Source organism: Zalophus californianus, chromosome 12 (assembly GCF_009762305.2).
Source record: "Zalophus californianus isolate mZalCal1 chromosome 12, mZalCal1.pri.v2, whole genome shotgun sequence".
Taxonomy (NCBI): Eukaryota; Metazoa; Chordata; class Mammalia; order Carnivora; family Otariidae; genus Zalophus; species Zalophus californianus.
Genome location: NC_045606.1, coordinates 48,564,582 through 48,591,993, shown reverse-complemented (window position 1 = coordinate 48,591,993; position 27,412 = coordinate 48,564,582). Strand labels below are relative to the sequence as shown.

The following is a 27,412-nucleotide window of genomic DNA, read 5'->3' as shown; positions in this document are numbered from 1 at the left end:
GACAGCTCCAAGGTAGAATTCACAGGACTGAATAGATATTGCAGTGTAGCAAGCTGTTGAAGTCAACATCTAGGAATGAGAACTGGAAGACATGCTGATTGTTCTGACACTCAAGCCATTGTTAAAGTAAATGGTATATATAAAATATATATAGTGTTATAATTATCCATTTAGAAAAATCTACACTATTAATTTGAAGGATCACCATAGGATTTATATTGAATGTGACATTTCACAAAACATTTATTTTAGTTCAGGGCTCGGACATCACAAGTGCTCAGTAAACAAGAGCGATTATTACTTAACCATTATTTTTTAAAGAGAGAGAGAGAGAGAGAGAGAGAGAGACCTGAGAGTACTTCCATTTAATGTAAAGCTCTTATAGGTAGCCCCTGAGGTACTAGTGGAGAAAAAAATATGCCAGCATGAATTTAAAATTAAGGAGGCATTCTTTTAGAACAGGCCTTCTCAACCTCTCTAACTATTGACATGTAGGGCCAGATTATTCTTTGTTGGGGTTGGGAGGGCAGTCTTGTTCATTGTAGTATGTTTAATAGCAAATCTAGTCTCTACCCACTAGATGCCAGTAACACACACTCCACTTGGGACAATCAAAAGTGTCTCCAGAGATTGGCATACGTCTGCTTTAAGGGAAAGATGTGTGTGTGTGTGTGTGTGTGTGCGCGCGCGCGTGTGTGCGTGCGCACGCAAAGTCACTTCTTGTTCAGAACTGCTGATTTAGAGTCAAGGAAAGAGGGGAGAGTCATACTGATTAATTGCTAGTTATCAGTTGGCCCCTAGCTAGATGGCTTCACAGACATTATCTAATATGATGCTTACAATAGACCTGTGTTACTTGTTTTATCCCTATTTACCTAGGAGGAAACTGGGCTCAGCGAAGTTAAACAACTTTCTCAAGGTAACAGAGCAAGGATTCAAAGCCAAGTCTGTCTGATTCTCAAATCAAAAACTGTCATATAGTACATCATAATTGGGTTCATTAAAATAGAGGAACCTCTATATAAAGTAACCAGAAGACATTAGTTTTGAACATACTTTGAAGTAATGGAAAATATTGTTAAAGAGTAATGGAAAATACTCTATAAATTATTTTTTCTACTATTTCAGCAATGTCTTTCACCAAAAATCATGCTTGAAATACATCCAGGGGCGCCTGCGTGGCTCAGTCATTAAGCGTCTACCTTCGGCTCAGGTCATGATCCTCGGGTTCTGGGATCGAGCCCCGCAGCAGGCTCCCTGCTCAGCGGAGAGCCTGCTTCTCCCTCTCCCACTCCCCCTGCTAGCATTCCCTCTCTCACTGTGTCTTTGTCAAATAAATAAATAAAATCTTTAAAACAAAATCAAATAAAATACATCCAAAAATATTTGGCATAAAATGGGAAAAAATAGAAAACTCATCTCTCAACATATATGTCCGGCAAAGTACTAATACTAAACCAACTAAAATTCCATAATATGTGTTGTAAAGCTACTGGGAAAAAAGTAGCCATTCAAAAAATTCTTTACAAATATTTAAAATAGCACCTTAAAAATAATTTAATTTTTCAAATGCTCTAAGCTGTTTTTAGAACAAGATATATTTGGTATTAAATGAATAAATAAATATATATGTACCCAAACCTTATTGAAGGAACCAACTAAAATTGTATATATTGGCATATAGAATATTTTCCAATACTCAATCTAAAATTTTCCATTGCTCAAACTACTAATATTTTCTATTCAAAATATTTTAAAATTAACATCTTCTCGGTGGTATATATATATCAAATATATACCTGTTTAATCCTCACAACAAACTCATGAGGTATGAGTACTACTATTACCTTATTTTAAGGTTAAATCATTTTAAATCATAACTAGATATATAGTGTAGATATCTATGAATTTCACAAGCATGCAGTGAAGCCTTATTTAGGTTATTTATATTGACTTACTTTTTTTGAAGAGGTTTTAAATATTTGGCAAAATATCATTCTTTCAACAAAGTTGACATAAAGGATAGAATTAATGTTGCCCTGAGGCAACAGAAACATGTAAGAGCCCAAATTATGTGGAATGCATGCTAGTTCATTTTATTCTTTAACAGCTCTTGTGCTCTACTATGGGATTTGTGTGGCTCTAAATCGCTTTTTGGACCAAAGTATGTTATGTATAAATGAATAAATAAATATGTAGATACCTAAACCTTACTGAAGGAACCAACTAAAATTCCATGATGTATGTTGTAAAAGGTACTTGGAAAAAAGTAGTAAATCAAAGAATTCTTTACAACTATTTAACATAGCACATTAAAAAAGATTATTTCATTTTTTAAATTGTGATTTGCTAATTTTGTACATCAATGTTCCTTTCTAATACATACAAAATGGTGCTATTTACCAAATTCTCAATATGTGCTGACTGCTTAGGAGATAGGAAACAGTAACATATCTTTTTTTTTTAAATTATTAACATATAATGTATTGTTTCAGGGGTACAGGTCTGTGATTCATCAGTCTTACACAATTCACAGCACTCACCATAACTACATACCCTCCCCAAGGTCCAACACGTAGCCACCCCATCCCTCTACCCCCCTTCCCTCCAGCAACCCTCAGTTTGTATCCTGATATTAAGAGTCTCTTATGGTTTGTCTCTCTCTCTGGTTTCATCTTGGGAAACAGTAACATATCTTAGTGGCATAGAAGAATGAGTCCAGGATCTTTCTTAAAGTGATTTTGTTTATTTTAATCGGAGCATTCTCTGGTCAGTTAGTATGGAACATGTTATTATAAATAAGTATTTCAATGATTTTTTAGATGATGAAGTTTAAAAACAATGACTTTGCCAGAAGAGGTATTTTTATTTGAATTTGGTTTGTAAAATTTGTCACCTATTTGGCCTTTGCTACATGGCAGAAACTCAGATTCCATTTTGGACTGTTGCTTGGTCTAATCAAATGCTTCTTCTAATCTAAGCCAAATGCAATATACCAAAGGACTGCTAGTTCTTCCAGAAATGAAAGGATAACAGCATTGTGGCACCAGTATTATGAGTTCATTACTGAATATGTGTAAAAGAAAATTTTTGAGGTGATTAGCCCAAACACAAATGGATCAAATGAGCAGACCATTTGAAATTGTAGTGTTAAAGGCAAGTCACTCTACTTCTCGTGGAAGGTTGGAAAGGATTGATGGTGACCTAAAATTCCCTCGGTCAGGCTTACTGGAAGATGAGACAAGGAAGGGAGCCTTTAGAAGGCCTCAGTCAATATGCATCTAAGAGCAGCTGCCTCCCACTGATTCTGTGAGGGGAGCCAAGCAAAAGGTGACCCAGAAACGGAGGTGATGCAGAACTAGCGACTGACGATGCAGTACAAGGAGCAAGTAAGCCCTCAGAGAGTATCCTGAAGGAACCAGAGTTGCCTGAGCAAATCTAGCAAGGCTGGGACATTGGAAACAACTTGTACTTACTTCATCTACTAGTCCAGGGTCAGACCAGAAGCTCCAGTTTGATCACCCACTAGGTAATAATGGGGAGAAGTGCCTCCGCTCCTAGCATGTTAGGTTCCAAATACATCAAACTATGTTCATTGCCTTCCCAAGACTATTACTTTCTGGCATTCCATTCCAGGCAGTTTGCAAATGCTCTGCCCTCACCACAAGCACAGCCATTCCGTCTGCCCTTAATTTTATTATTAGAACAGGTACCATCACATTTATTGTTATATATTCTATCAATGGCCTAATGCAAGTACAGAACAGGCCACATCAGATAGGAGGCTTTTGGCTCCAGGTAATTTCTGAGCTCGACTCAAACTGGCCCATTAATAAATGAGAACCTTTATTATCTCACATACCAAGAGGTCCAGAGGTTGTGAGAGCCTCACTCTTAGTATTGCAATGATTCTCTGGGCTGTGCTTTTTTTCTAAATGTCACATACATTCTCAAGCTGATGGGATGGTTCCTGCTTCATATCCAGGCAAGAAAACATCAGGGAAATGAAGGACCTCTCTTCTAGTGCTTGCTTTTAGGAATGAGGAAACCCCTCGTGAAACCTCCATGCAGATGCTATGTCTCTATTCCCATAATTGGGATATGTTCCCATTCATCGACTAGCTACTCACAAGGATGATGGGACTATACTAAATGGCTTAGACAGTTCAGGATCCACTCCCTGGAACTGGGGATAGGGTCACCTACCTGAGGAAAAAGGAGACATATATACCAAAACCTAAATCCAGATTCTGCTGGATAGGTAAAAAGAGAAAATAGATATTGAATGGACAACCAATAATATCCAGTACATACACCTCAACAAAATTACTGATGGAATAAATGAATAAACAACAAAGATGGGTTCATTTTACTACTTTGTGCCTTCATTTTTCCCAGATAGAGGGTAGTTTTAAGATATTCACTAGTTTAAGAACAATGCTGATCACAAATTCAGATCATTGTTAACAAAATGTTGCAATTCTAAATATTTACATTCTTATGTCAATGTTAATGTTTTTCACCATATTTCTCCACACCATTTCTATGCTGGTATAATGACTTCTTAGTGGTGATCCTAGTGCTGTCTCGATTTTAAAGAAAAGTAATAATCAAATTTTTACATATGAATTTTGGTGAAGTACTATCATATCTAACATGCTCACCAGAGTTTGGGATTCTGAATAAGACTTTAATTTTTCTTTTTCTAAAGATTTTATTTATTTCTTTGAGAGAGAGAGACAGATAGTGACAGACATAGCGAGAGAGAGCACAAGCGGGGAGGAGAGGGAGAAGCAGGCTCCCCGCTGAGCAGGGAGCCCGATGCAGGGCTCGATCCCAGGACCCTGGGATCATGACCTGAGCCGAAGGCAGACGCTTAACTGACTGAGCCACCCCGGTGCCCTAAGACTTTAATTTTTCATGGAGTGTGAGTACTCAGGCAGCTTAGCAACCAGTCAGTTACTGACCAATAGGAAAACCCACATGAGCTTTTTTACTTACCCAAGTAACACTTAAAACTTATTTTGGATAGCTTATCCTTTCAGCGTTCTATGAACTAAATAAGTCTGTTATTGTAAAGAACAAAGTTAAGTGATGATGATTTTGGAAATAATATAGTTTGTTGAACTGAAAGAGCCAAGCGCAAGAAGAGAATTCAGCCTCTTGTTGCATTCCTTCCCCACCCACTGCCCTTCAGAAACAGAAGAAAGTGAAATAGTTGGCAGCATATACAATCCCTTCCTATGTACATAATGTATCTGTGTATGAAAATTCAATGGTTGGAGATGGGATGGTATTTACTACCAAAAGTCAAAAATTATTTTTAAAAATCCTAATTATATCTCCCCCATGTTCTTTCCTTAAGAACTGAACCCTCACAAGAGGCACACAGGGAAAACAAAGATTAGTCATTTGTGCCATGCTTTTGATGACTTCCATCTTTTTCTAATCAGAGGTCACACACTGTGACCCAGGATAATTTCTGGCAGGGTGTTTAAAAGAGTTTTAAACTTCTGTGCCCTTAAGTGGTGCGTGCACTTTCCATTTCAGTTGCTAGTCGCCTGGGTCTTGAAGGTAATTGCGTTTGTTCTCCTAGAAATGATTTCAAGCTTATGAGACTTATGCTTACACTTAATACGAAAAGCACTTTCATTTTCCATTTCCCACTTAGTCGGTTAAAAAAAAAAAGAAGACTGAAAATGCCATGTAATATTGCAATGCTTTTATAAACATGGCTGCTTAGGGATTCAGGGCTGTGAGTCTGGGCTACTGTTGACAAGCAGACTACTGCTGAAAAGTGAAATTATTTCTTTCTAATCAACTAGTGTTGGAAAGTCTAACTTCAAAATGTTCAGACTGGATCATCAATTTATAATGAACAAAAATACAAGCTGTTGGAATGTCAAATTTTTGAAAGTTGAGAATAACCAACTGACTAGTTAACTCTAATGATTGTTTGGGTTTGCATTTTAGTTCAGCCCCGTTCTTTGCCTTGGAGGGAACTTGGAGCCCCAGTCAGACACCCACTATAGGGGAGGCAGTGGGAGGGCATCGCCTCCTGTACCTTAGCCTCTAAGAGAAGCTTTAAAGGCCATACTCAGTGACCTTGACGAGAGCTCCCTGCAGTTGGGGACATGTTGGCTTAGTGTCTGGCAGTTCCTGAGAAAACTAGATCAGCTTGGGTAGCAGCTGGGAGGTAACCACCCCCCTTGGCTTCTGACAGTAGGACAAAGGTGTGTGAGTGCTGGAAAGTGCATGCCAGGCCATGGAAGGCATATTGATCTGGGGTACTTTACAAGGAATCCCACCCAAGAGAGTAGTCTGCCACAGCCCAGGGACTGTCAGTTGTAGGTACGACTGGCATAAAAGGGGAGGGGAAGTCAGGAGTGGCCAGCGAAGAGGAATTAGAGTTGAAGAAACCTACTTCTGAATAATCCACTGAGAGAAAAGAAGTTGACTTTGAAGATCTGTTAGTACCAGATGGTACAGATCAGATTAAGAACTTTGTTTCTCTCCAGCCCTCCCTCCACACCTCCTCATTCCATATCAACCCTGGGTAAGGCTGGGGAGAGGGAAAGGAGAGGAAAACAACCAGGTACACCTTCCTAGCTAATGAAAAAGGCACCTGCAGTCAACCCCAGCTGGATAAGCAAGGGGATGTAGGGAGATGTCTCATTTACAAATGAAGATTGAAAGTGAATTAATATACTCTCCTAAACATTCTCATTGCCTTTTTTAAAGACTTTTTAAAAAATTAATTAATTAATTAATTAATTTTAGACTTTTATTATTTATTTTAGCGCTCATGCTAGCTAGCAAGTGGGGGGAGGGGCAGAGAGAGACTCTTTAAGCAGACTCCCTGCTGAGCATGAAGCCCTACTCGGGGCTCAATCTCATGATCCATGAGCTCCTGACTGGACCTGAAACCAAGAGTCTGACACTTAACCAACTCAGCTACCCAGGAGCCCTGACAGTCTCATTTCTGAACTGGAACCATGACTAGGACTCCAGTGGACTATAAGATTTTGAATTACATAAGAGAGATGAGAAAAGTCACTAAGACTGTCGAAGTTTCCTTCCAGGAGTCCAGGAAGAAATAACCTCCACTGGGCAGTTTTGACAGGACAGGAGAGATGAAAGTAAAGTTGCAATCTGATACCATCTCACAAATTGTGCTAGTCAATATAGTAGTATATGTATGTGTGTGTGTGTCTAAAGTTTCTTACCTAAAGTTGGGAGTACAAAATATTAATACTTTTAAGATTAATTCCATCATAAACATGAGAATAAGATAGTGATTTAGTTACAGAGCTATTTAAAGATAAAATATAACACTACCTTGTTGTGCTGTAGCCATAAGTATTTTAATTTTTTAAACCTAGATAGATCAATGACCTCTGTCAGATCCCTGGAAAGGAAAGAAAAAGTAAACATTAGCAACAATTAATTTATTCATGGGTAAGGTAGGTTATATAGTAGGACTTTGGAATAACTGGAAATGCCTCTCTTTGTTCTTTCAAAATTGTTGGCACATCTACCTACTCATTTCTGAAATACCATCATTAAAACTTTATTCATTTGGATTAAGATTTTTGTCAACCAGTTTAAAGGAAATACTGAAGGAAACACTTTATCACATTACTAGAAATTTACACCTCATTATGATTACTTTTATTGGGACCTTAATTTGAAAAAAAAAAAAAAAGATTTTACTGGGGTCAGGGCAGAGGGGGAAAGGTGTGGAAGACATTGGATTTGCACCTAAATGTCGAAACACTATTGGCTCCTACTTGGACAACGTCTGCAAGGTTGTTACTTTGGGCTCGTCCAGATCTTGGCCACGTTGTATTTAAGATGTGTAAATGACCGTGTGCCAGGAGACAGAGACCAGGTGAAGTGTTTTATTCTTCCCTTGTTGTTTATTAAATATGGAGTCAAAATATTACCATCCTTCTTGAACTGTGCAGGTGATCCTGAATCTTGTCGCTGATGCTGCTTTCTCAGCAAAGGGACAGGCATGGGGTGGTTTGGGGGAGTGATCAGCAAATCGGGCAAAGCCCTGAGGATAGTTGGTCCTTGATTGCTGTGGGCTCGAATATTCAGATCTCTTTTATTTCTCAGGGCAGAAACTGTGCCCGGGTCAGGTATGTATACGTACATGTCTCTATGCATCAAACACTTAGAGAGCACACCCTCTGTGCCAGGCAGTTTTCCAAGCCTTTCACCAATACTAAGATTCATCAATGTTACATATATTAACTCATTTGTGGCAACATCCTTTCACAAGTTTTTTTTTTTTTTTAACTTTGGGATACTGAGGAGCTGATATTTTTTTGAAATACTTTAATGAAAATTTTATGAAATTTTTAAGGAAAATTTTTTAGGAAAACATACTTTTTAAATCATGCAAACAATATTTCTAAATGAAAGAAACCCCTTTCAACAACGTTTTTATATTGAAAGATATCAAAACTAAGTTGAAGGAATAATACAATGAAAGTTTGTGTAGCCCTCATAATGTTTAATATTTTGCCACACTTTAGGTCACTCTCTCTTATCTATGTAACGTATGTACGTATTGGTTGATAATTTTCTTGCTGAATCATTTGAAAATAAATTGCAGACTTATCATCGTTAGGGCTCTCACTCCTAAATACTTCAGCAAGCATATCCCTCAAACAGGGACATCCTCCTGCATAGCCACAATACCGTTATCACACCTAAAAATTAATTTGAATTCAAAAATATCATCTGACATTCTTTTCTGTATTCAAGTTGTCCCTGTTGTCCTCATGTTGTTGTTGTTGTTGTTTAATAGTTTGTGTTTTTTCAATCCGGAATCCCATTGACATTCATGCATCGCATTTCAGTTGATATAATCCCTTAGTCTCCTTAAGTTTAGAATACTCTCCTTTTATTACCTTGACATTGACTTTTTGAAGAGTCCAGGACAGTTGTCTGATAGAATGTCTTACGTTCCCGGTTTGTCTGCTTGCTTCCTCATGATTAACTTCAAGGTGGACCATTTTTCAGGAACAAAGCTGGTGATTACTGCATCACAGGAGGCGGCAAGTAATGTCACTTTGTCCCACCCTCTTGGGGAAGGAAGGTCAGCCCCTTGGTTTGGGCTGCGTCTGCCAAGTCTCTTCATTGTAAGGGTACAAATGCTGTCACTGAGAAGTAATCTGTGGGCAAACCTCCGACGACCATGTGTACGTCTCATGCCCCAACCACTTATTCACTTTCGCTTCAGCTGATGGTCCTTGCTCAGTCAGAAGATTTGGGATTATACAATGCTGATTTTTCCCATGCTCTCATTCTTTTTACACTTATTAGCTGTTATTCTGTTAAATAGGTGATGGGTATTAAGGAAGGCACTTGTAATGAGCACTGGGTGTTTTATGTAAGTGAGGAATCCCTAAATTCTGCACCTGAAACTAATATTACTCTGTATGTTAACTACCTGCGATTTCAATAAAAACTTGGAAAGAACATCCAGCCCTCCCCTTCCTCTTTCAGTCTTTCTCTTTCCCACCCTACTTGTATTTGAAGCTTTTTCTTAATCCTTTTCCATTTTTTTTTTTTAATTCTCAAATTATCCCAAACAAAAGACTTCAAGCAGACTACACGTCCTTTAGACAGGTACTGTTAGTCTTTGAGCGTTCCTCTGGCACAATGAAATATTCCAGACTCTTCCAAAGCAACTTCTAATAGGAGACTTATACACATAATGCATGCTCCTCTCTCACTGTAGATATGTAGCCTATTTCTGGGAAGAAGCATTTAGATCCTGATACACCTAAATTATTGCATTGGGCAAAAAAGATAATACGTTGGCTTCATCTGTTCCCGTGAAAAATAAAACAATCATTATGTGGTAGCAGAGAAACTCAAGCCCCACTTAGAGTATTTCCCCAAGGATTTCCCAGAAAAGATATTTTAATACATTAATACTTTGAAATATCACCTGTGTCAAATTAATGTCATTAATTTTCCTGTACTAGTGAGATTGATGCTGAATTTCCAGCTATTTACATAATGTAATAAAGTGATTCCCTTTTAAAGGGATTTTAACTCAGGTCAGAAGGGTTAGTTCTGCACATAAACCTGTTCGAAATCAATAATGGGCTGTTGCATTTCAAGGTGACACTGATGGAAGACAAAGAGGAAATTCGACTAATGATGGCAATGACTCGTGCTGACAATAGTATGTCTGCATCATTGTATATGTTCTCCATGATTACTCAAGGAGATGTTTGACAAGATCTCTCCCTACACACACACACACACACACACACACACACACACACACACACACACACACACACACCCAGGGCAACAGAGACTCAGGCAAATAACCTAGTTTACCCAGTGTATTGGTGTCTGGACTGAGAAACATTTTTTTTTTTTTTTTTTTTGTACCCGGATGGATTAAATGGTAACTTAGTATTCTTGGGATATAAAATGTATTGTCTTTCACTGGAGAAGACCATTAATTTCCCACCATCAGAGGATCAATATTTCTAATTTTTTTCTAGTGTTTTAAAGCTTTTCTTATCGTTCTCTACTTACCCTTGCAGTGTACTCTTGTTAAAATCATGAAAGGCTTAGAGTTGCAATCTTTTGACCACATAAAATATGTATTGTTATTCTAAAACTATCTGTAGAAAGATTCAAAGAGTGACTTTAAGTGTGTCAGAGGGTGCCTGGGTGGCTCAGTTGGTTAAGCCACTGCCTTCGGCTCAGGTCATGATCCTGGAGTCCCAGGATCGAGACCCCCATTGGGCTCCCTGCCCCGCAGGGAGTCTGCTTCTCTCTCTGACCCTCTACCCTCTTGTGCTCTCTCTCTCTCATTCTCTCTCTCTCAAATAAATAAATAAATTCTTAAAAAAAAATAAGTGTTTCAGAATTATCTACCATACCTGTTCCATTCTAAAATATATATTTTTAAAAATCTTAAATTGGCCAGCTATTTTTCCCCTTACTACCAAGAGATTCAGGACTGTTACCAAGATAAATATTTTTCTCCACACTTAGAATCTGAAAATGTATATATGTATATACACATAACAAAAGAAATATGTGTATTAATAAAGGATTTCCTCGTATCACCAGAGATAAAGTGATTAACCTCAATGATAAAGTAGGACATCTTCTTTAGAAAGTAGCTGAGTTCCAAAAAAAGAAAAAGAAAAAGAGTAGCTGAGTTCCAAAGTTTACATGTGAGTAGAAATATGTCAAACCTATTTTAAAATCATACATGGAGTTCATAGAGATTAAAAGGCATGAAAGGGGGGAAAGAAGAGTAGGAATAGGGTCATTGTTATTAAATGCTAAGTCTAGCTGCACAGATGTCACTTGTAGGCAAGTAAAAATTGTGGTGGCAGAGTCCCATCCAGCCCATAACTTCCTTTTCCTCTTACCCCTGGGTTCTTTCTCAGGCCCTGTGACTGCTCTGCAGGAGAAGAACCCACTTTGCTGGCTGCCACCTTGGGGAGTTGGAGGAGGTTGTTACATAAGCAGAAGGTTTCCTACTTACTAGTAAAATAGTACAGGGGTTGTTGGCTCGGGGTATAGTATCATAGGATTATTATTATAATGCAGGGGTATAATGAGCCATTATTCTCTAATAATAATATTATTAACTGTATTAATGCTCATTGAGTGCTTACTGTGTACCAGGCCCTCTTTTATCTCCTACTAACTTACCTAATCTTCACCTAACAACCCTGTGACGAAGAGAGCATGACTATACTCAGGCAGGAGTCTTGCCAGATGAAATATGAGACCCATTTACATGTGAATTTCAGAGAAACCCAAGGAAGTGTGGGACAAACTTAATACTAAAGAAAAATTACATTCATTTGTTTCTTTGAAATTCACATGTGACTTACTGTATTTTTATTACTAAACCTGACAACCCTAACAGGGAGGTTGATGACATGCCCAAGATTACCCAGCTGGAAGAGACAGAGCTGGGCTTCAAACTCAGCCTGGCTCCATAATCTTTGTTTTTATCCATTTCCATCTTGCCTCTCTAATAGAGACCGTGGACACCAATGAATGGTAAAGTAATTAGAGTGTGGTACTTGCCTATCCAGCCCTTGGGGAAAACAATGGAAAAGAACATTTGAATCTGGGACACCTGGGTGTCTGTCAGTTAAATGTCTGCCTTCAGGTCTGGTCATGATCCCAGGGTCCTGGGATCGAGTCCCGCATCAGGCACCCTGCTCAGGGGGGAGCCTGCTTCTCCCTCTGCCTGCCGCTCCCCCTTCTTGGGCTTGCTCTCTATTTCTATTTCTCTCTCTCTCTCTCTGACAAATAAATAAATAAAATCTTTTTTAAAAAAGAACATTTGAATCTGTGAAACATAATATGATGCTCTTCTACTTCTTATATAAAGTACACTTACTTTTGAGAAAGGAACAGCTCAAAGACATCAGCATCCCTCTTGAAGCCACATATCTTTAGTTGATCTTCAACTGCCTGATAACATATAATTAATCTGTCAAGCCACATTCCATTGAGCAAAAATACGGAGACATTTGCAGTCAATAACAATAACGTCTACAAGAAGATCAAAAGAAAGGTGAATATGGAGGCAACCACTCTAAACTGATAAATTCCAACACTACAATTATATACTATTTAATCATTTTTGTGGTTGAATTTCATTATCCTTAAGCCTGGGCACAGATGTGTAAATAATTTTTAATCAAAGAGAAAAAAATGCATATGTGTCCATATGCACCAAAAACAAGTTTTCGATTCTCTATGAGGCAAAGTGATTTGGTCTTTAAATATTCTTAAATGTTCTTTCAAACATGAAGAATTCATATTTACGGAAGATATTTGGTATCATGATTGCAGGTGGAGTATAAGATACAATGCACATTATCATATAGGTGCTTGACACTGAGTTCTCAATAAATGTCAGACGAATGCATCAGTGAATAAATGTCATTTCCCTTTCTTTGCAAAGGAACCGTGTCTTCATTTTTCACCAGTTACTAACATACTTGCACCGTGGAAATTTTAGCTGGGGAGTAATTTTCATTCCCATAGGCTTTGTTTTGAAAATACAAATCCAACAATAGCAATTTAAGCGCTTTGCTTTTTCTTCTTAAGAGCCTTTGCTAGATTACAAAATAACATTTACAAGCCACATGGCCTAAGATGATATGGAAAAATTAAAGCCCATCTATAATTTGCCATGAAGGACTAAAGCTAACAAGACACAATAAAAGTGGGAAGTATAATTGTTGCACTACTGGAATCTGACAATTATCAGAGTCAAAACAGTGACCAAATTTCAGTTGGGATTTGTTGTGGGGGGTGAGGTTGTGATGTCAGCAAGCGATTGATGAAATTTTGACAAGAGTTTTTTTATTTAGTAGAAGACTTTTAATAAAAGTTAGATTACTTAATGGGATGAACACATATCAAAAGAAGTGAGAAAGATAGATATATTAGGGATTAAGTGTCGCTGCTAATTTGTATCCCAAACTTCCTTTGTTACCTTCTCACACAAGCTGAATCTTGGGGCTCAGAGAATTCACTGGCTCAGGTGGAGGCATTTCCATCAGGGTATTTTGTGACTCAATAAAGAGCAAGATGAATTTAGGGCTTGGAAAAAGCCTATTGGAGGAGGCTTCCACATCTGGGTCTGGATGGTTTAACTTAAACATCTAAACTATTGGCTTCTACTATACACAGTCAATCTCAGCTGTGTCAAAGTTTTTGGGATATCAAAGACCAGTCAAAGTAGAATTAAAACTTTGCAAACCACTATGAAAGTTATAAATGTGCTTTTAACTTGATCCTGCCATTCTACATCCAGCACTCCAAAGTATAGCAGGGCGTGCGTGTGCACACATACACGATTTGATTTTCACTGTTTATCTCAGCATATGTTATCTACATTTGTGAAATATACCTCATATTAATGGGAATATAGGTTAGATTAACATGTAACTTCACAATAGAATCCTGTGTAGTAGCTTAAAAATATATAGATATAGATATCTACACATCCAAAAGTAAAAATGCCATTGATGGTATATGTCTAACACTATTTTTGTTACCAATGACACTTATTTTTTATTTATTTATGTATTTTAGAGGGAGAGAGAGAGCGCACAAGTGGGAAGGGCAGACGGAGAGGGAGAGAGAAACTCAAGCAGACTCCGTGCTGACTGTGGAGCCCCATGTGGGGCTGGATCTCACGACCCTAAGATCATGACCTTAGCCTGTAGCTTAACCAACTGTACCACCAATGACATTTATATGCATACAAAATGCACACACTCCAAATTGTTAATAAAATTATCACTTGAAATCATGTGGGATTTTCATGTTCTGAGCAATACATTTAAAAATAATTATTTGACAAAAATAAAAATAATATTTGAATATTTTAAAATAAGCACCTATTAGGTTAGTCTTCAGAAATTAATACAAATTTTGAAAATTTTAGCCATGGAATGAATATTTAAGGATTTAAGTCAAACTTTGAAAATTCAGAGATAAAAAAGGAAATTGAAACTTTCAGCAGAATATGTAAATCCCCGGTATAATTATTTATTTACGCAGCTTTTTATCATGGTATGTTTTTTTCCAACCAAAAATTTCATATGAATCTAGTAACAAGTATTAATGTCAAAGTACCAAAGAACCCAAAAACGTGCCAAGAAGTTTCAAATTTCAGTGAATCCGTGGTGGAGCAGTTGCAGTTCCCAATCAACATACAACTTCACGAGCAGCATATTCCTTTCATCTAAATGAATACAACAAGCATTCTTTCCCTGAACTATTTTTTTTATTGTGGTAAAATATATAGAATGCGGAATTTACTATTTTAACTGTACAGTTCTGTGGAACCATGGCCACTATCCATTTCCAGAAGTTTTTCATCTTCCCTAAATGAAACTGTATGCATTCAACACTCACTGCCCATTTTCCCCTTCCTCTTCCCCCCACTCCCCCCACCCCTGGCAACCACCCTGCTATTTTCTCTCTCTGTGAATTTGACTACTCCAGGTGACCCATCTAAGTGGAATCAGACAGTATTTATCCTTGTGAGACTGGCTTATCTAGCTCAGCATAAGGTCTTCGGGGTTCATCCAAATTGTAGTGCGTGTCAGTCTTTCCTTCTTTTTTAAGGCTGAATCATGTTTTATTGTAGGTATACACTACATTTTGCTTTTCTGTTTATCTGTCTATGCACACCTGGGTCCCATGGATCTTTTGACGCAGCAAGGCCTCAACTTTGCAACAGCAATGTGTATGATGGGCTGAGGTGCCCAGAGAACTGCAGACAGGAAGCAAGGCTGCCTCTGGTCGATCAAGGCAAGGCGCCAGGAGAGTGGCAAGTGGGAAGGAGCAGTGAGCAGATGTGACAGAGGGTGTGCAGAGACAATTGATAGAAACTGGCAAATAATGGGGCAGAGAATAAGGGCGAGCAAAGTCACAAGTGGTGATGCTAATGTGATGATATGGGGATGAGAAGTGACTTGGAAGGGAAGATGAATTGAGCTGGAAACGCTGAAATTGTGGTCCTGGTGAGACACACGGGTCAAGGCGTCCACCAGAAAGCTGCTGGTGGAAGAAAGGAGCTCAGCAGAGGTATCAGGCTGGGAATGGACAGCCTGGCCAGTCAGGTCGGTGTACAGAAGGGAGTGGGACCCTGGTTCGATCTCTGGGAAGTGTACACATTTAGAGAGAGTAGGGAGTCAAGCTGCGAAAGCAGAAGGAAGGAGGTTTGGAGGGATGGTTACAAAGTTAGAAGGAGAAACAAGAGCACAGTGGGAGCCCAGAAAGCAAATTTCAAGAAGGTAGAATTTGAATCTGCAGTGTTGTGTAGGGGAGTAGAGGATATTACTCAGAAGAGGTATTGAATTCGGACAATTAGAGTTGTCTGATGGGGGGGGCACGGGGGGGTCAGTCAGATTTCAAATTAACTCACTAACCAAACAGGGAACCAAACACAATCCAACATGGAAGTGGGGTGTGGATGATTCTGGCACAGGGAGAACAGAGGTTTCCTCCCTTGCCCGTTTCCTGAGGATCTAGATAAAAAAACGTATTTGAAAACTGTGGGATTATAAAAGCCCAGAAGAGTGAAGTCTGTATGAAAATCTATAGAAGAAAACATTCTCTTTGCTGACTCAGGTACTGCAATGATAGATTCCTATAGCTGCATGCAACCCACACGCACCGCAGCTTCATCAGGACTCAGTGTGAGTAGCTTTCAGATCCTTACGGAAGCCCCAGCCTTGAGTTACAGGGCAGCCCCAAGGCTCCCCAGACACTTCCTAGAACTCTTCAGCCCTTGGCTAGCTCCTGTGGCCAACAATTCTGACAGCTTTTCCCGCTCAAGCGTTCTTGAAGCCTCGATCTTAACTGCCCTCAACGCTGCTTGTACTGCTCATCAAAGAAACCTTCCTCCTCCATGTGTCCACTTGCACTTTAGGGGAACGGCATTTCTGGGTTATTTATATTTGTGGGAGAGTCAAGACTCCAAATTTAGGGCTTTATTATCTAATCTCTAAACGGCCATTGTTACATATGCGGCAGGTGGTAAGCCAGAAAAGGTTCACGTTAAGTCCACCAGCGGGGATCAGAGGTATCCCCAAACCCTACCCTGGAGCTGACAGACTTCTCGCCCCAGTGGAGGGCCGGGGGTCTGCCATTGTCCCACCCCCTCCAGCCGACCCCAGGGGCAGCCTTGAGCTGGCTGGGGCTTTGGCGCAGGGACCCGGCGGGGGGGGGCTCGTGGCCCGGAGAAGGGGGTGACGCTTACCCTGCGGCTGATCTCGAGGGCAACTTCCGGAGCCCTGACTAGGCTCGTAGAGTGCAGGGAGATGCGGGGCAGACGGTTCAGGTCCCAGGCCATCAGGGCACCAGGGAGGCGAGCAGCACCTACCATCCACCCAACCCAGCCCCACAGTTCATTGTTCCGTTACCAACAGCTACCGCCATCTCGGCGACTTTAAAAGCCAATCCAAACTAGGGAAGCTCTGAAGCCAGTCCTTCTATGACGTTTTCACGTGTAGTCCTGCAGTGCCCACCGTGTCGTACCTAGGACACTGTCACGTTTCTCCCGTGTGTGGTGAAGCTTGCTGTGGGTGCCAGAGGTCAGGTGATCAGCTACGTCAGAGCACCCCATTGTCAATCACCCACTAACAATCATTTCATTGATCTGAGCTCTAAATATCAGAAAACTTAGCTTTCTGAAGATGAGATGTACCACTGGCCACATGTGGAGGGTGGGGGTGAAGGAATGCCCTGCAGAATCCTAGCGGAGCCTGAAGCAAAAAAGAAAAAAGAAATTAGGACTGCTCATCCTGCCCTTATTTAAAATTTTGACATTCTGCTCTTCATGAATGCTGTTGTATTAATTTTGAATTTCTAAAAAAAATATTGCATAAGACGTTTGTTTTGATTGCTGAGTTTGGTTGCTTTACATTTTTGTACTAAGGCCAGTGTCTTACTTGGCTCATCCTAGCCCCAGTCCCAGGATGCAGGTGGAGGTGGCAGTATCAAGGAGCCCCAGATCCCAGGCGCAACTCTTGGCTGATCATATAGTGAAGGGTAAGTGCATTTTGGTTTAGTAGCTGAGAAGTCCTCCCTCTGGCAGAAAATGGGTAAGTTGAGCCACTATTTGACAAGTTTTTTCCAATCTTCAAGTTGTTGTTGTTTAATTTAGAACCTCTTGTGTAGGCTATGTTATGATCTTATTTATGTGAGTTTTGTTCCCCTCTAGCTTGGGACACTTTGGAGGCAGGATTCTCTCCGTGTCATCACTATTTTCTGCCCGGGCCTAGTACACTGCATTCAGTAAATGTTTATTCAATTGAATGAACTGGTTTCTTGGGTCCAAATTTGAACTTGCAATCTAGAATTAAATGTAGCTGTTAGAAATAGGTCAGGCTACTTGCATTAAAAAAAAAATGCTGGTGTTGGAATAGAGCGTTTAAAAATGTCTCGGGGAAATCAAACACACACTCTTTTAGTACTTCTGAAATGTGTTAGGGTCTGGTAGAGGTGGGTGGGTAGAAGTCTTCCAAGTTATCACAGAAGGAGGGATCATCTGAGAACAATTGTTGAAGTGGTTTTTATATCCCAGAAATAAAAATCAGTTGAGAGGAATGATCCACTGAGAAAATGCATAAAATAATTTTCTGGTCTCTTGTCTCCCATTTTTGCTGTTAAATATGGGTTATAGAATTTCAAATATCATTCATGTATCTGCTACATGAAAAAATGGAAATACATACTTTTTGTTCAACTTCGTACATTACACAAATGTGAGTTTTAGAATCATATGCAAAATACTTTTACAGAGTGTCTTACATAAGTAAACTACTGATCTGTTAATGTCTACTGAAATCACATTTAAAAATTTATCCTTTATTTTTTAAATCTTTTTACTCTATCAAGAAGAGAAAGAGAATTTTTAAAAAAGCCCTATTCTTAGTAAAGGAACTCAGAAACTCATTTGTTATAAGGTCTTAATGTATTCTCTCTTTGAAAACAATTCACAATTTATTTTATTATTTTTTTAAGATTTTATTTATTTATTTGACAGAGAGAGACACAAAGAGAGAGGGAACACAAGCAGGGCGAGTGGGAGAGGGAGAAGCAGACTCCCCACTGGGCAGGGAGCCCGATGTGGGGCTTGATCCTGGGACTCCAGGATCATGACCTGAGCTGAAGGCGACGCTTAACGACTGAGCCACCAAAGCGCCCCAAAATTCACAATTTAACTGATCACAAGGACTAAAGTAATGCAAATTTAATTACAGAATGTCAAAGATGGAGGTTAGCGAAGCACTTTTTTGGTAAAAAGGAACTTCCTAGAAATCCTCATATTGGTGGCGCAAAATTTTTACAAAAGAAGTATCCCTAGCAGAGTGAGCAGAGAGTTTTTTGTTTTTTGTTTTTTTTTACCTTGTGTGAGATGGGATTAGAGCCTGAGGAATTCAGCTTGAAATTTTAAAAATCCATGTAAAATGTATATTCTGCTTTACAATCAATCTTGTTTTAATATAAAAATAAAGTTGCTCCCTTACCTCCCCTCAAATCTTTGAGTAATATTTACACTGAAGCAAGACACCCTGTGTTTATCCTGTGGCTTTACCTCCCTGGCATATTGCCATTGCCTGCAGGGGTGTGCATACCCCAGTTTGAAAGCTCTATCATATCATGTATGTGGCTTTGGATAAGAAGAAAGAGCCTGTGCTCCAAGTCAGGGCATGTGGGGTTTGGTCTCAGCTCTGACATTAACTAGTTGTTGGCCATTTTCAAGTCACTTAATGTCTCTGGGCTTCAGTGTCTTCAATAGTAAAATGAACAAGTTGGAAGTTTAGCTCAAAAATCTACTATTTAACACTCCTCTAGACAAATAGTATGTACTGTTCACAGAGTAAAAGTTCATGTTGAGATGTTGACATGCGATTGTTTTTTAAGAAGAATTTTCCAGTGGAAAATGTGTGAGAAAAAAAATTATGGGTGTGATGGTTATCATAAAAGCTAAATAATTTTTAAAAAATATTCTTAATTTTGCCTTGAGTAATTCCAATAATTAGTCTGGATGCTATTTTTCCAAGTGAGTGAAAAATATTTATTGTATGAAATAATCATTATCAGCCGTTTTCTACTGTGGAGAATCTGCATTAAATGAGCAACATATCAGCCACAATCAAAACATATTCTTATATGTATAAAAATATATCTTTTTTATGATATTTGATAAGCACAGTGTCAACATTTTCATTGTTATAAGTTTAGGTAAAATATCATTTTAGTTGACAGTTAACAATTTTTTTTGCTTACACAAAATGAGAATGAAATGGAATATTGAGAATTCCTGTAATTCTCTATGAGTCCTTCAGGTTACTCTAAGTCTTATAGAAGGAGTCACTGACTGCCTTTGTTCAGCACTATATTTTAAATTTTTATAACGAACACCCTTGGAAGATGTAGTGTCTACCTCCTGAACAAATAGTCGGTGTGTTTTTGTTTTTTGTTTTTTTACTAAGCAGCATAATAAAGGCAATGTCTTCTTCCCTTATAATAAAGATAAGATCAGGCAGGGTTTTACTGCCCAGTATGAAAGATTAAGATTTCTAAGTTTGGTGTTCCTCTCCTCTAACACCACCCACGTACGTGACCACATCACCTGGCCTGCTTCTCATTGCCCTTTGGAATTTGTGGCTGGAATTGGTGCAAATACTGATACTCGGGCTGTGCTGTTACTGTGAGTAGTAAACTGTCCTTAGTCTCTGACCCAGAAGTCTCCTATCATCTGCCAGCATGTATGAAACTGGCTTGCTAACTTGCTTCTGCCTGTGTAGGTTTTTGTTGTTGTTGTAGTTGTTGTTTAATGGAATACATCCTTCTAATTTGTTCTTCAGCTTTCATGTTTCTCTTTACCATCTCATGATCTTCCATCTTTCAACCCAAACTACTGAGTTGAATTGTTGCATAATGTTCCCTTGTAATGTTTGTTACAGTTTATTTATGCATTACTCTATTGATGGACGTTTATGTTGTCCAGTTTTCTTTTCTTTTTGCTATGATAATCAATGCTGTAAGAAGCGTCTTTGTGATCCTGAGTATTACATCAGGTGAAATTCTTTGATGGTATTAATGAGGTATATATGTGTGTCTCTTTCTCTATAGGATGATATTTTGTTGAATTTTGCCAATCTAATTGGAGAAAAATTTTATCTCGATGTTTTAATTTGTACTTATTTAGTGAAGTTGAGTGTCATTCAAATACTTATTGGTCCTTTGTATTTTTTTTCTGTGAGTTGTCATTTCATGTTAATTGCTTAACTTTGAACATGCAGATCGAAATGACTGAAGCCCTACAAGCTAGGTCTATAGAATTTCCCGGTTATTCCTTGAAGTCACCCAATGACTCAAGTCATCTTTTAGCATCCTGCACAACTGTCTTCCCTTGTTTTCTCTCCCTGGCTAATGCCTGCTACACTTCAGACTGCTGAGATAAACTTTATTTCTCTGTCCCCAAAGTACTCTTTCACCGATCTCTGGGATCCATGCCCAGCATGCTATCACCTGATGTTGATAGTGTTGCCATTGTTTAAATTATTGGAAGGATGGTGGGTTCTAAGCTAATAGGGAAGCATCAATCTCTCCACAACCCCATGACATGTTTTATCATCATAGTTCTAAAGGAAATTTGCCCATATATATTAGTTCTTGAACTCTCGCAGAAAGATAGCCATTTCCAGTTCTTCCTTACATACCTTATTTCCTCTCAAAATTCACACACAATCCTCCAAATAGCTACCTGAATAGGAACAGGAAGTGGTTCAGGTTTGGAAACATTTCTATACTCTCTGGAAAAGCTAAAAACCTCTAGACAGAACTATAGCTTCACCAAATAATATAATTTTCAATTCCAAACCTGTGCTGGTTTCTGTGTGATTTCACATTTTCTCCCAAGATCAATGTGTCCCATGTCTAAGCTCTATCTATGACCTCACATAGCCACCCTTAAACTATTCCTTGTGCCTAGAGGAGCACATGCCTATCAGGTTCTAGATATAGAGTGTGAAAAGATGAGGGGGCAAGAACTCCAGGTGGTTTCATCCAGTTGCCCCTTGGGGTGGGCAGGATTGGGGATGGTGAGTTCAGAGGAAGACCTGAGCAGGGCTCTTAAATCATGGGGCCTAGGACAGAAGACCTCTTGCCTGAAACTAGAAATGGCAACTGGGTGGAAATGTCATACAATTCTTTAAAATCAATTTCCATCATAGGAGTTCATTGTGTGGTATCATTAAAATTACTAACCCTTCCTTCACTGGGTTCAATTTAGACTTCTTGAGTTGTTGATAGAAATTTATCCTAAACTGGCAGAGAAGTCTTGATAATACTAGCAGGAGGGCTATGTTTTGTCATACACATGATGTCACAATCAGGCATTTGAAGCATAAATTCTCTATATAAATGTGTGGGGATTGTGTGTATAGTGTATATATACACACATATACTTACACATATGTGTGAGTGTGTGCATGCACATATGTGTGTATACATACATGTTCACACACACACACACACACACATACACACACACTAGACAACCTCTAAAATATCCCCAGTGATCCCTACCTCCTGGTTTTCACATCCTTGTGTTACTCCCTTCCCTTGCACATGGGCCAGATTTATGGGCTTCTGATAAATAGAATATGGAAGGAGGATGGGATATCACTTCTGAGATTAGATTACAAAAGGACTGTGGTTTCTGTCCTGGGCCCCCTCTCTCTTGTTCTATGGTCTGCTCTGAGATAAACTTGCTATCATGTTGTGAGCTGACATAGAGAAAGGCCCACATGAGAAGGTATTGTTGTCACTAGCCAAAAGCTGGAGAGGACCTGAAGCCTGCCAATAGCCATGTGAGTCAGCTTGGGAGTAGATCCCCCCCACTGAAGCCTTCAGATAACTATAGCCCTGGTCTGGCTTGTATCCTTCTGGGAGACTCTGACCCAGGGGCACCCAGTTGAGCCACACCCAGATTCCGGATGCTCAAAATGGAGATAATAAATGTTTGTTGTTTTAAGCTTTTAAATTTTGAAGTAATTTGTTATGCAGCAATAGGTAACTAATTATACATTTATATGTCTATTTTTGTATTACATGTATATTAAATATGTATATATGAATTTAAATTACAAGTACAAAGAGGTCTGAAAAGCTATATGTCTATGGTCAACTCAGTTCTTCTCAAAAGAATTCTTGTCCCCTGTTACCATATGTAGTAAAAATTTGACAAAATTTCTCATCCTAACAATTTCCAGATTAATATTTAAATCTGGAAAGCCAAATTTACTGTTGGAATGTAAGCTACATGCAACCACATGTTTAGATGTAAACATAAACCTAACTCTTTTATCATAATAGATGGTAATTTAGTTGAAAGATAATTTTTAAAACATTTATTATTAAACTACAACTTAATCTAAGTTGTGTTGACTTAAAAAAAACCATCACTGAATGAATACTATTAGCAAGTCAATAAGTTTTTTTTCATCTCTTTGTGAAAGCTTTTTCAAATGTGATATATACTTTAAAATGTTGGGGGTTCCGTTTCACCTCTTAAAATAACAGGTTTCTCTTAGACTCTTTCTAACTCAAGCATCTGAAACTGCTGAGATTTTCTTCTCCATACTCCCATAACTTTTAAAGTACAGAGAATGAAGACTCAGCTTAGAAGTCATTTTCCTTTATGGCCTGGATTAGTTTTGCATAATAAGATCGCTGTTAGCAGTGACATCCAAAATTCTTGGGGACAGATTTTTTGTTGCTCTTATTTACATACTATAGTGACAGGAAGAGACTCCCATACTAGCTCCAGGAAGCCTGGGTTACCATGTGTGGCCAGACTTGGGCCATCAAGCCATTTAAAGAGCTCTTCTTTCTGCATGAGGAAGCTATTTTACATGGCCCTACGTCCTTCATTTATGCATTCATTCATTCAGTCAGGCATTGAAATTGACTGAATCCCTCCCATAAATCACACTCTCTGTCAAGGAATGGAGAATGTGAATAAGACACTCCAAAGAAAGGAAGTTACGAAGCAAATGGTGTTAGCACGCATAGCTCTAAACATACTTTAATTGTGTTTGGTTCAGCTTGATACTGACTGGCATTCAAATGGATCATTAAAGATGTTACTATTATTTGCTTAGAGCCCAAAGTGTTTCAATTACCCTGGTACAGAATTCCAAACTGTCTTATTGACTAATAACTGTGTGCCCTTTATTGCCTTTATTCAGTTGTAAGGTTCTTACTAATGACGCTTTCTTTACCAACTCTTCACACAAAACAAATAGGAGACAAAAGTTCAACAATCATTTTAATTATAGGCACTACATTTTGGAAATAGTTCAGAAGAAATCTTTTTCAGAAGAAGTACAAAGACATGAAGAGGCTTTTTGCATTGCAAGTTTAATGCTTCTAAAGTTTTAGAAAATAATTTTTGTTTCATGAATTCATTTTATATTATAACAAAGAAGGAAAATGTGTTTCCACAATTAGGGTACAGTTTCCAAGATGTTTGGCAATTTTCCTTAAATTTGGATAGAAAAGATAGACAAACAGCTCATTTAGGTTTTGCCCAATTCTTTACCCTTTACCTAGAGATCTGGCTTATGAAGTAAGAAGCAGAAATCAAGCTCAAGGCCACCAGATTCCTACTATTTGTATAGGTGGTGGCTGTGAGTGGCTTTTGCAAGCATGAACTATTAAAAACGGTGGGGGAATCAGGGAAAGGGAGTGAAAGAATAGAACAAAGGAGAAGGAGGAGAGAGCAAAAGGAAAGAAAAACAAAAGGGAAGGGGGTGGAGAGAAAAGAGAAGACAGAGGGTGAAGACAAGAAAAAAGAAGAAAACAAATGTAGAGAAGCAGAGAGAGAAAGGGAAGAGAGTAGCAAAGGAAGGGACATAATTGTGATTAGGAATTATATTGTTGTCTTTTGATCGCCCTCATCTTCTCTTCTTTTGAAAAGAGGTGTCCTTCTTTAGGGGCACTGCTTTATCCCTGATCGTATGGCCCAGGGAGGCTGATAATTATAGCTCTCAAGGCTCCTAGTATCAAGGGTGGGAATATAATCCAAAATAGGCTAAGCAGAATAATTACTCCTAGATTTTTCCAGCTGGAATTAAGGGGAAAGGAAGCTATGTGGTGTAAGACCTGAAGTTAGTATTACATGCTGCCTTAATATCTAAAACTAGGAGGGCCTAAAATGACTGAACTGCATGTTCCCTTCCTAGAGATACAATCTCTTAGCCAAGCAACCATCCTTATCCAACAGAACAAATACAATTGCCGCTTACCCCAAAGTAGCAGGTTTCACTTCCCTGCAAGCTCAGAGAATTGTTCCAACAATCCAATCACCTTCTTGTGTAGGAACCAAGGCATCTCACCCTCTTGTTACTACAGAGTCTGCCTCCCAAAGGCCCTGGCTGTTCACTGTCTTCCAGAGCACAATCCCCATGTAGTGCTGCGTGGCCTGCAGTGTCCTGTCCCCTGGGCTGTGAGGACAGGGAACTGATAAACTGCTGTCAGTCACATCTCTCCAGAGTCAGGTGTCATGCATTTGGTCATCCCCAGAAGCCCGGGTTGGGGGCGCCCTCTCTTCCCAATGAGTTGAAGAGAAGGCAGTGAACCAGGTGCCGCCAGGTATGTGTCCAGCCACGTAAAGGGGCTGGGCTGGGAATGGAAAGCCAGCACACGAAGAGTGGTAGAATTGGGAGATAATGGGTGAGGGGTGCATGCAGACTTAGTTTCTGGCTCCATCACTACTGAGGTTCTGCCTTTCCAGCAGTTTTTCCTCTTTTTTTTTTTTGCTTCTCCTTGCTTGATTAGGGTTTCTTTCAAGGACATCCAAGAGTTCAGACGGATGCAAACAGCAAGGGAAAAGAGGGGGAAGAAGGAAAAGAAAAGAAAGAAAAGTTGTACATGGTGAGTTGGAATAGAGAATCAGTAACAGTCACCTCAGTGCTAATCAGTGAAATCAATATTTGGTTGCCTTTATTTGAATACAAATCAATGGCCTTGTATTTACTTAATGTATGTGACTTGTATATTCCTTTTAGAATGAGAAGGTACATAACAGGTATTGAAGGCTAGTGATAATCCAATACCATGAACAAGGATAAAAAGGTCTCTAGAAACATAAGGTATATTCTATAGTGGGATAAGGCAGATATCACTTTCCTAACAATCACCCCATGTGGAAAGTCAAGTATTAAGAAATTAGAATATAACCTGTCAAGTAGTATTTATACTTAAAAGCACTGAAATTCTTATTGGAAGGCTCCTGGTTTTTCTGTCTAGAAAATGAAGGGGTCTTAAAGTTTATATGCTGATGATCATTAGAAAAAAATTTTTTTTTATTGAGGTGAAATTCACATAAACATCATTTAAAAATGAGCATTTTAGGTGGCTCAGTCGGTTAAACGTCTGCCTTTGGCTCAGGTCATGATCCCAGGGTCCTGGGATCGAGCCCCACATCGGGCTCCCTGCTCAGCGGGGAGCTTGCTTCTCCCTCTCCCTCTGCTTGCTGATCCCCCTGCTTGTGCTTGCTCTCAATCTCTGTCTCTATCAGATAAATAAATAAATAAATAAATAAATAAAATCTTTAAAAAAATGAACAATTTATTGGTATTTAGTACGTTCACCATGTTATGAAAGCATCACCTCTCTCTGGTTCTAGAACAGTTTCATCATGCCCATTCGGTAGTGATTCCCCGTTTCTCCCTCCCTGCTACCTCCCTCCCACCCTGGTAACCAATAATCTACTCTTTATTTATGGATTTACTTGTTGTAGATATTTCATATAAATGGAATAATATAGGTAGGTCTTTTTTCCCTCAGAAGAACGTTTTGGAAGTTCATACATGTTTTACAATGTATCAAAAATTCATTCCTTTTAAAGCTAAATAACATTCCTAAGTAATATTGATATACTACAGTTTGTTCTCTCACTTACTGTTGGTGGATACTTGGGTTGTTTCTATCTTTTGGTTGTTGTGAATAGCACTGCTGTGTAAATTTATTTGTAAATCTTTGTTGGAACACTTGTTTTCAATTTTTTTGTTGTATGCCTAAGAGTGGAATTACTGGGTCAAGGGTAATTCTGTTTAACTTTTCAAGGAGCCATCAAACTATTCTCTACAATGGCTGCACCATTTTACTTCCACCAGCAATGTATGAGGGTTTGAATTTCCCTGTTCCTTGTCAGCACTCAGTATGGTTTGCATTTCCCTAAGGACTAAAGATGTTGAGAGTCTCTTCATGTGCTTGTTGGCCATTTGTGTATCTTCCTTAGAGAAATGTCTATTCAAGATTTTTGCCCATTTTTACATTGTTTTGTTTGATTATTTGGTTTTGGTTTTTGAGCTCTAAGAGTTCTTTATATATTCCTAAGACTAGACCCTTGTCAGATACAGAACTGGCAAATATCTTCTCCCATTCTCCAGGTTATCATTATAACTCGATGATTTTCTACATACTGTTTCTTCCCCTTCTCTAATTAATACTAATTAGAACTTATCCTATGCATATTACTATTGAGTATTCTTTTTTATACTTTATCATTATTTTTTTATTTACTTTTTTAAAAAGATTTTATTTATTTATTTGAGAGAGAGAATGAGAGAGAGAGAGCACATGAGAGGGGGGAGGGTCAGAGGGAGAAGCAGACTCCCCGCCGAGCAGGGAGCCCGATGCGGGACTCGACCCCGGAACTCCAGGATCATGACCTGAGCTGAAGGCGGTCGCCCAACCAACTAAGCCACCCAGGCACCCTAAAATTTACCATTTTATTCACTTTTAAGTGTACAGTTCAGTGGCATTAAGTACATTTACATTGTTATAT

General features: G+C 38.8%; 2 protein-coding genes across 17 annotated transcripts in view; one reads left to right on the top strand and one right to left on the bottom strand.

Annotated features, from left to right (window-relative positions):
* Positions 1-17,058, bottom strand: part of LRRC72 (leucine rich repeat containing 72) — a 56,748-nt gene extending 39,690 nt beyond the window's left edge. For 7 of the 8 annotated variants that reach the window (XM_027574227.2, XM_027574221.1, XM_027574225.1 and 4 more), the window contains exons 1-3: positions 16,802-17,058; positions 12,413-12,567; positions 7,339-7,408 (exon numbers count right to left, since the gene is read on the bottom strand). In XM_027574227.2, coding sequence (XP_027430028.1) covers positions 7,339-7,408; positions 12,413-12,567; positions 16,802-16,927 — 351 coding nt within the window. In that variant the 5' untranslated portion in view covers positions 16,928-17,058. The remainder of the gene's footprint in view (positions 1-7,338; positions 7,409-12,412; positions 12,568-16,801) is intronic. The other variant, XM_027574222.1, reaches the window with a different exon arrangement.
* Positions 15,573-27,412, top strand: part of SOSTDC1 (sclerostin domain containing 1) — a 56,926-nt gene continuing 45,086 nt past the window's right edge. For 5 of the 9 annotated variants that reach the window (XM_027574231.2, XM_027574237.1, XM_027574235.1 and 2 more), the window contains exons 1-2: positions 17,174-17,592; positions 25,399-25,494. The gene's annotated coding sequence lies outside the window, so the exon portion shown is untranslated. Of the gene's footprint in view, positions 15,660-17,024; positions 17,136-17,173; positions 17,593-25,398; positions 25,495-27,412 lie in introns of those variants that run through there. The other 4 variants (XM_027574238.1, XM_027574236.2, XM_027574232.2 and 1 more) reach the window with 2 other exon arrangements.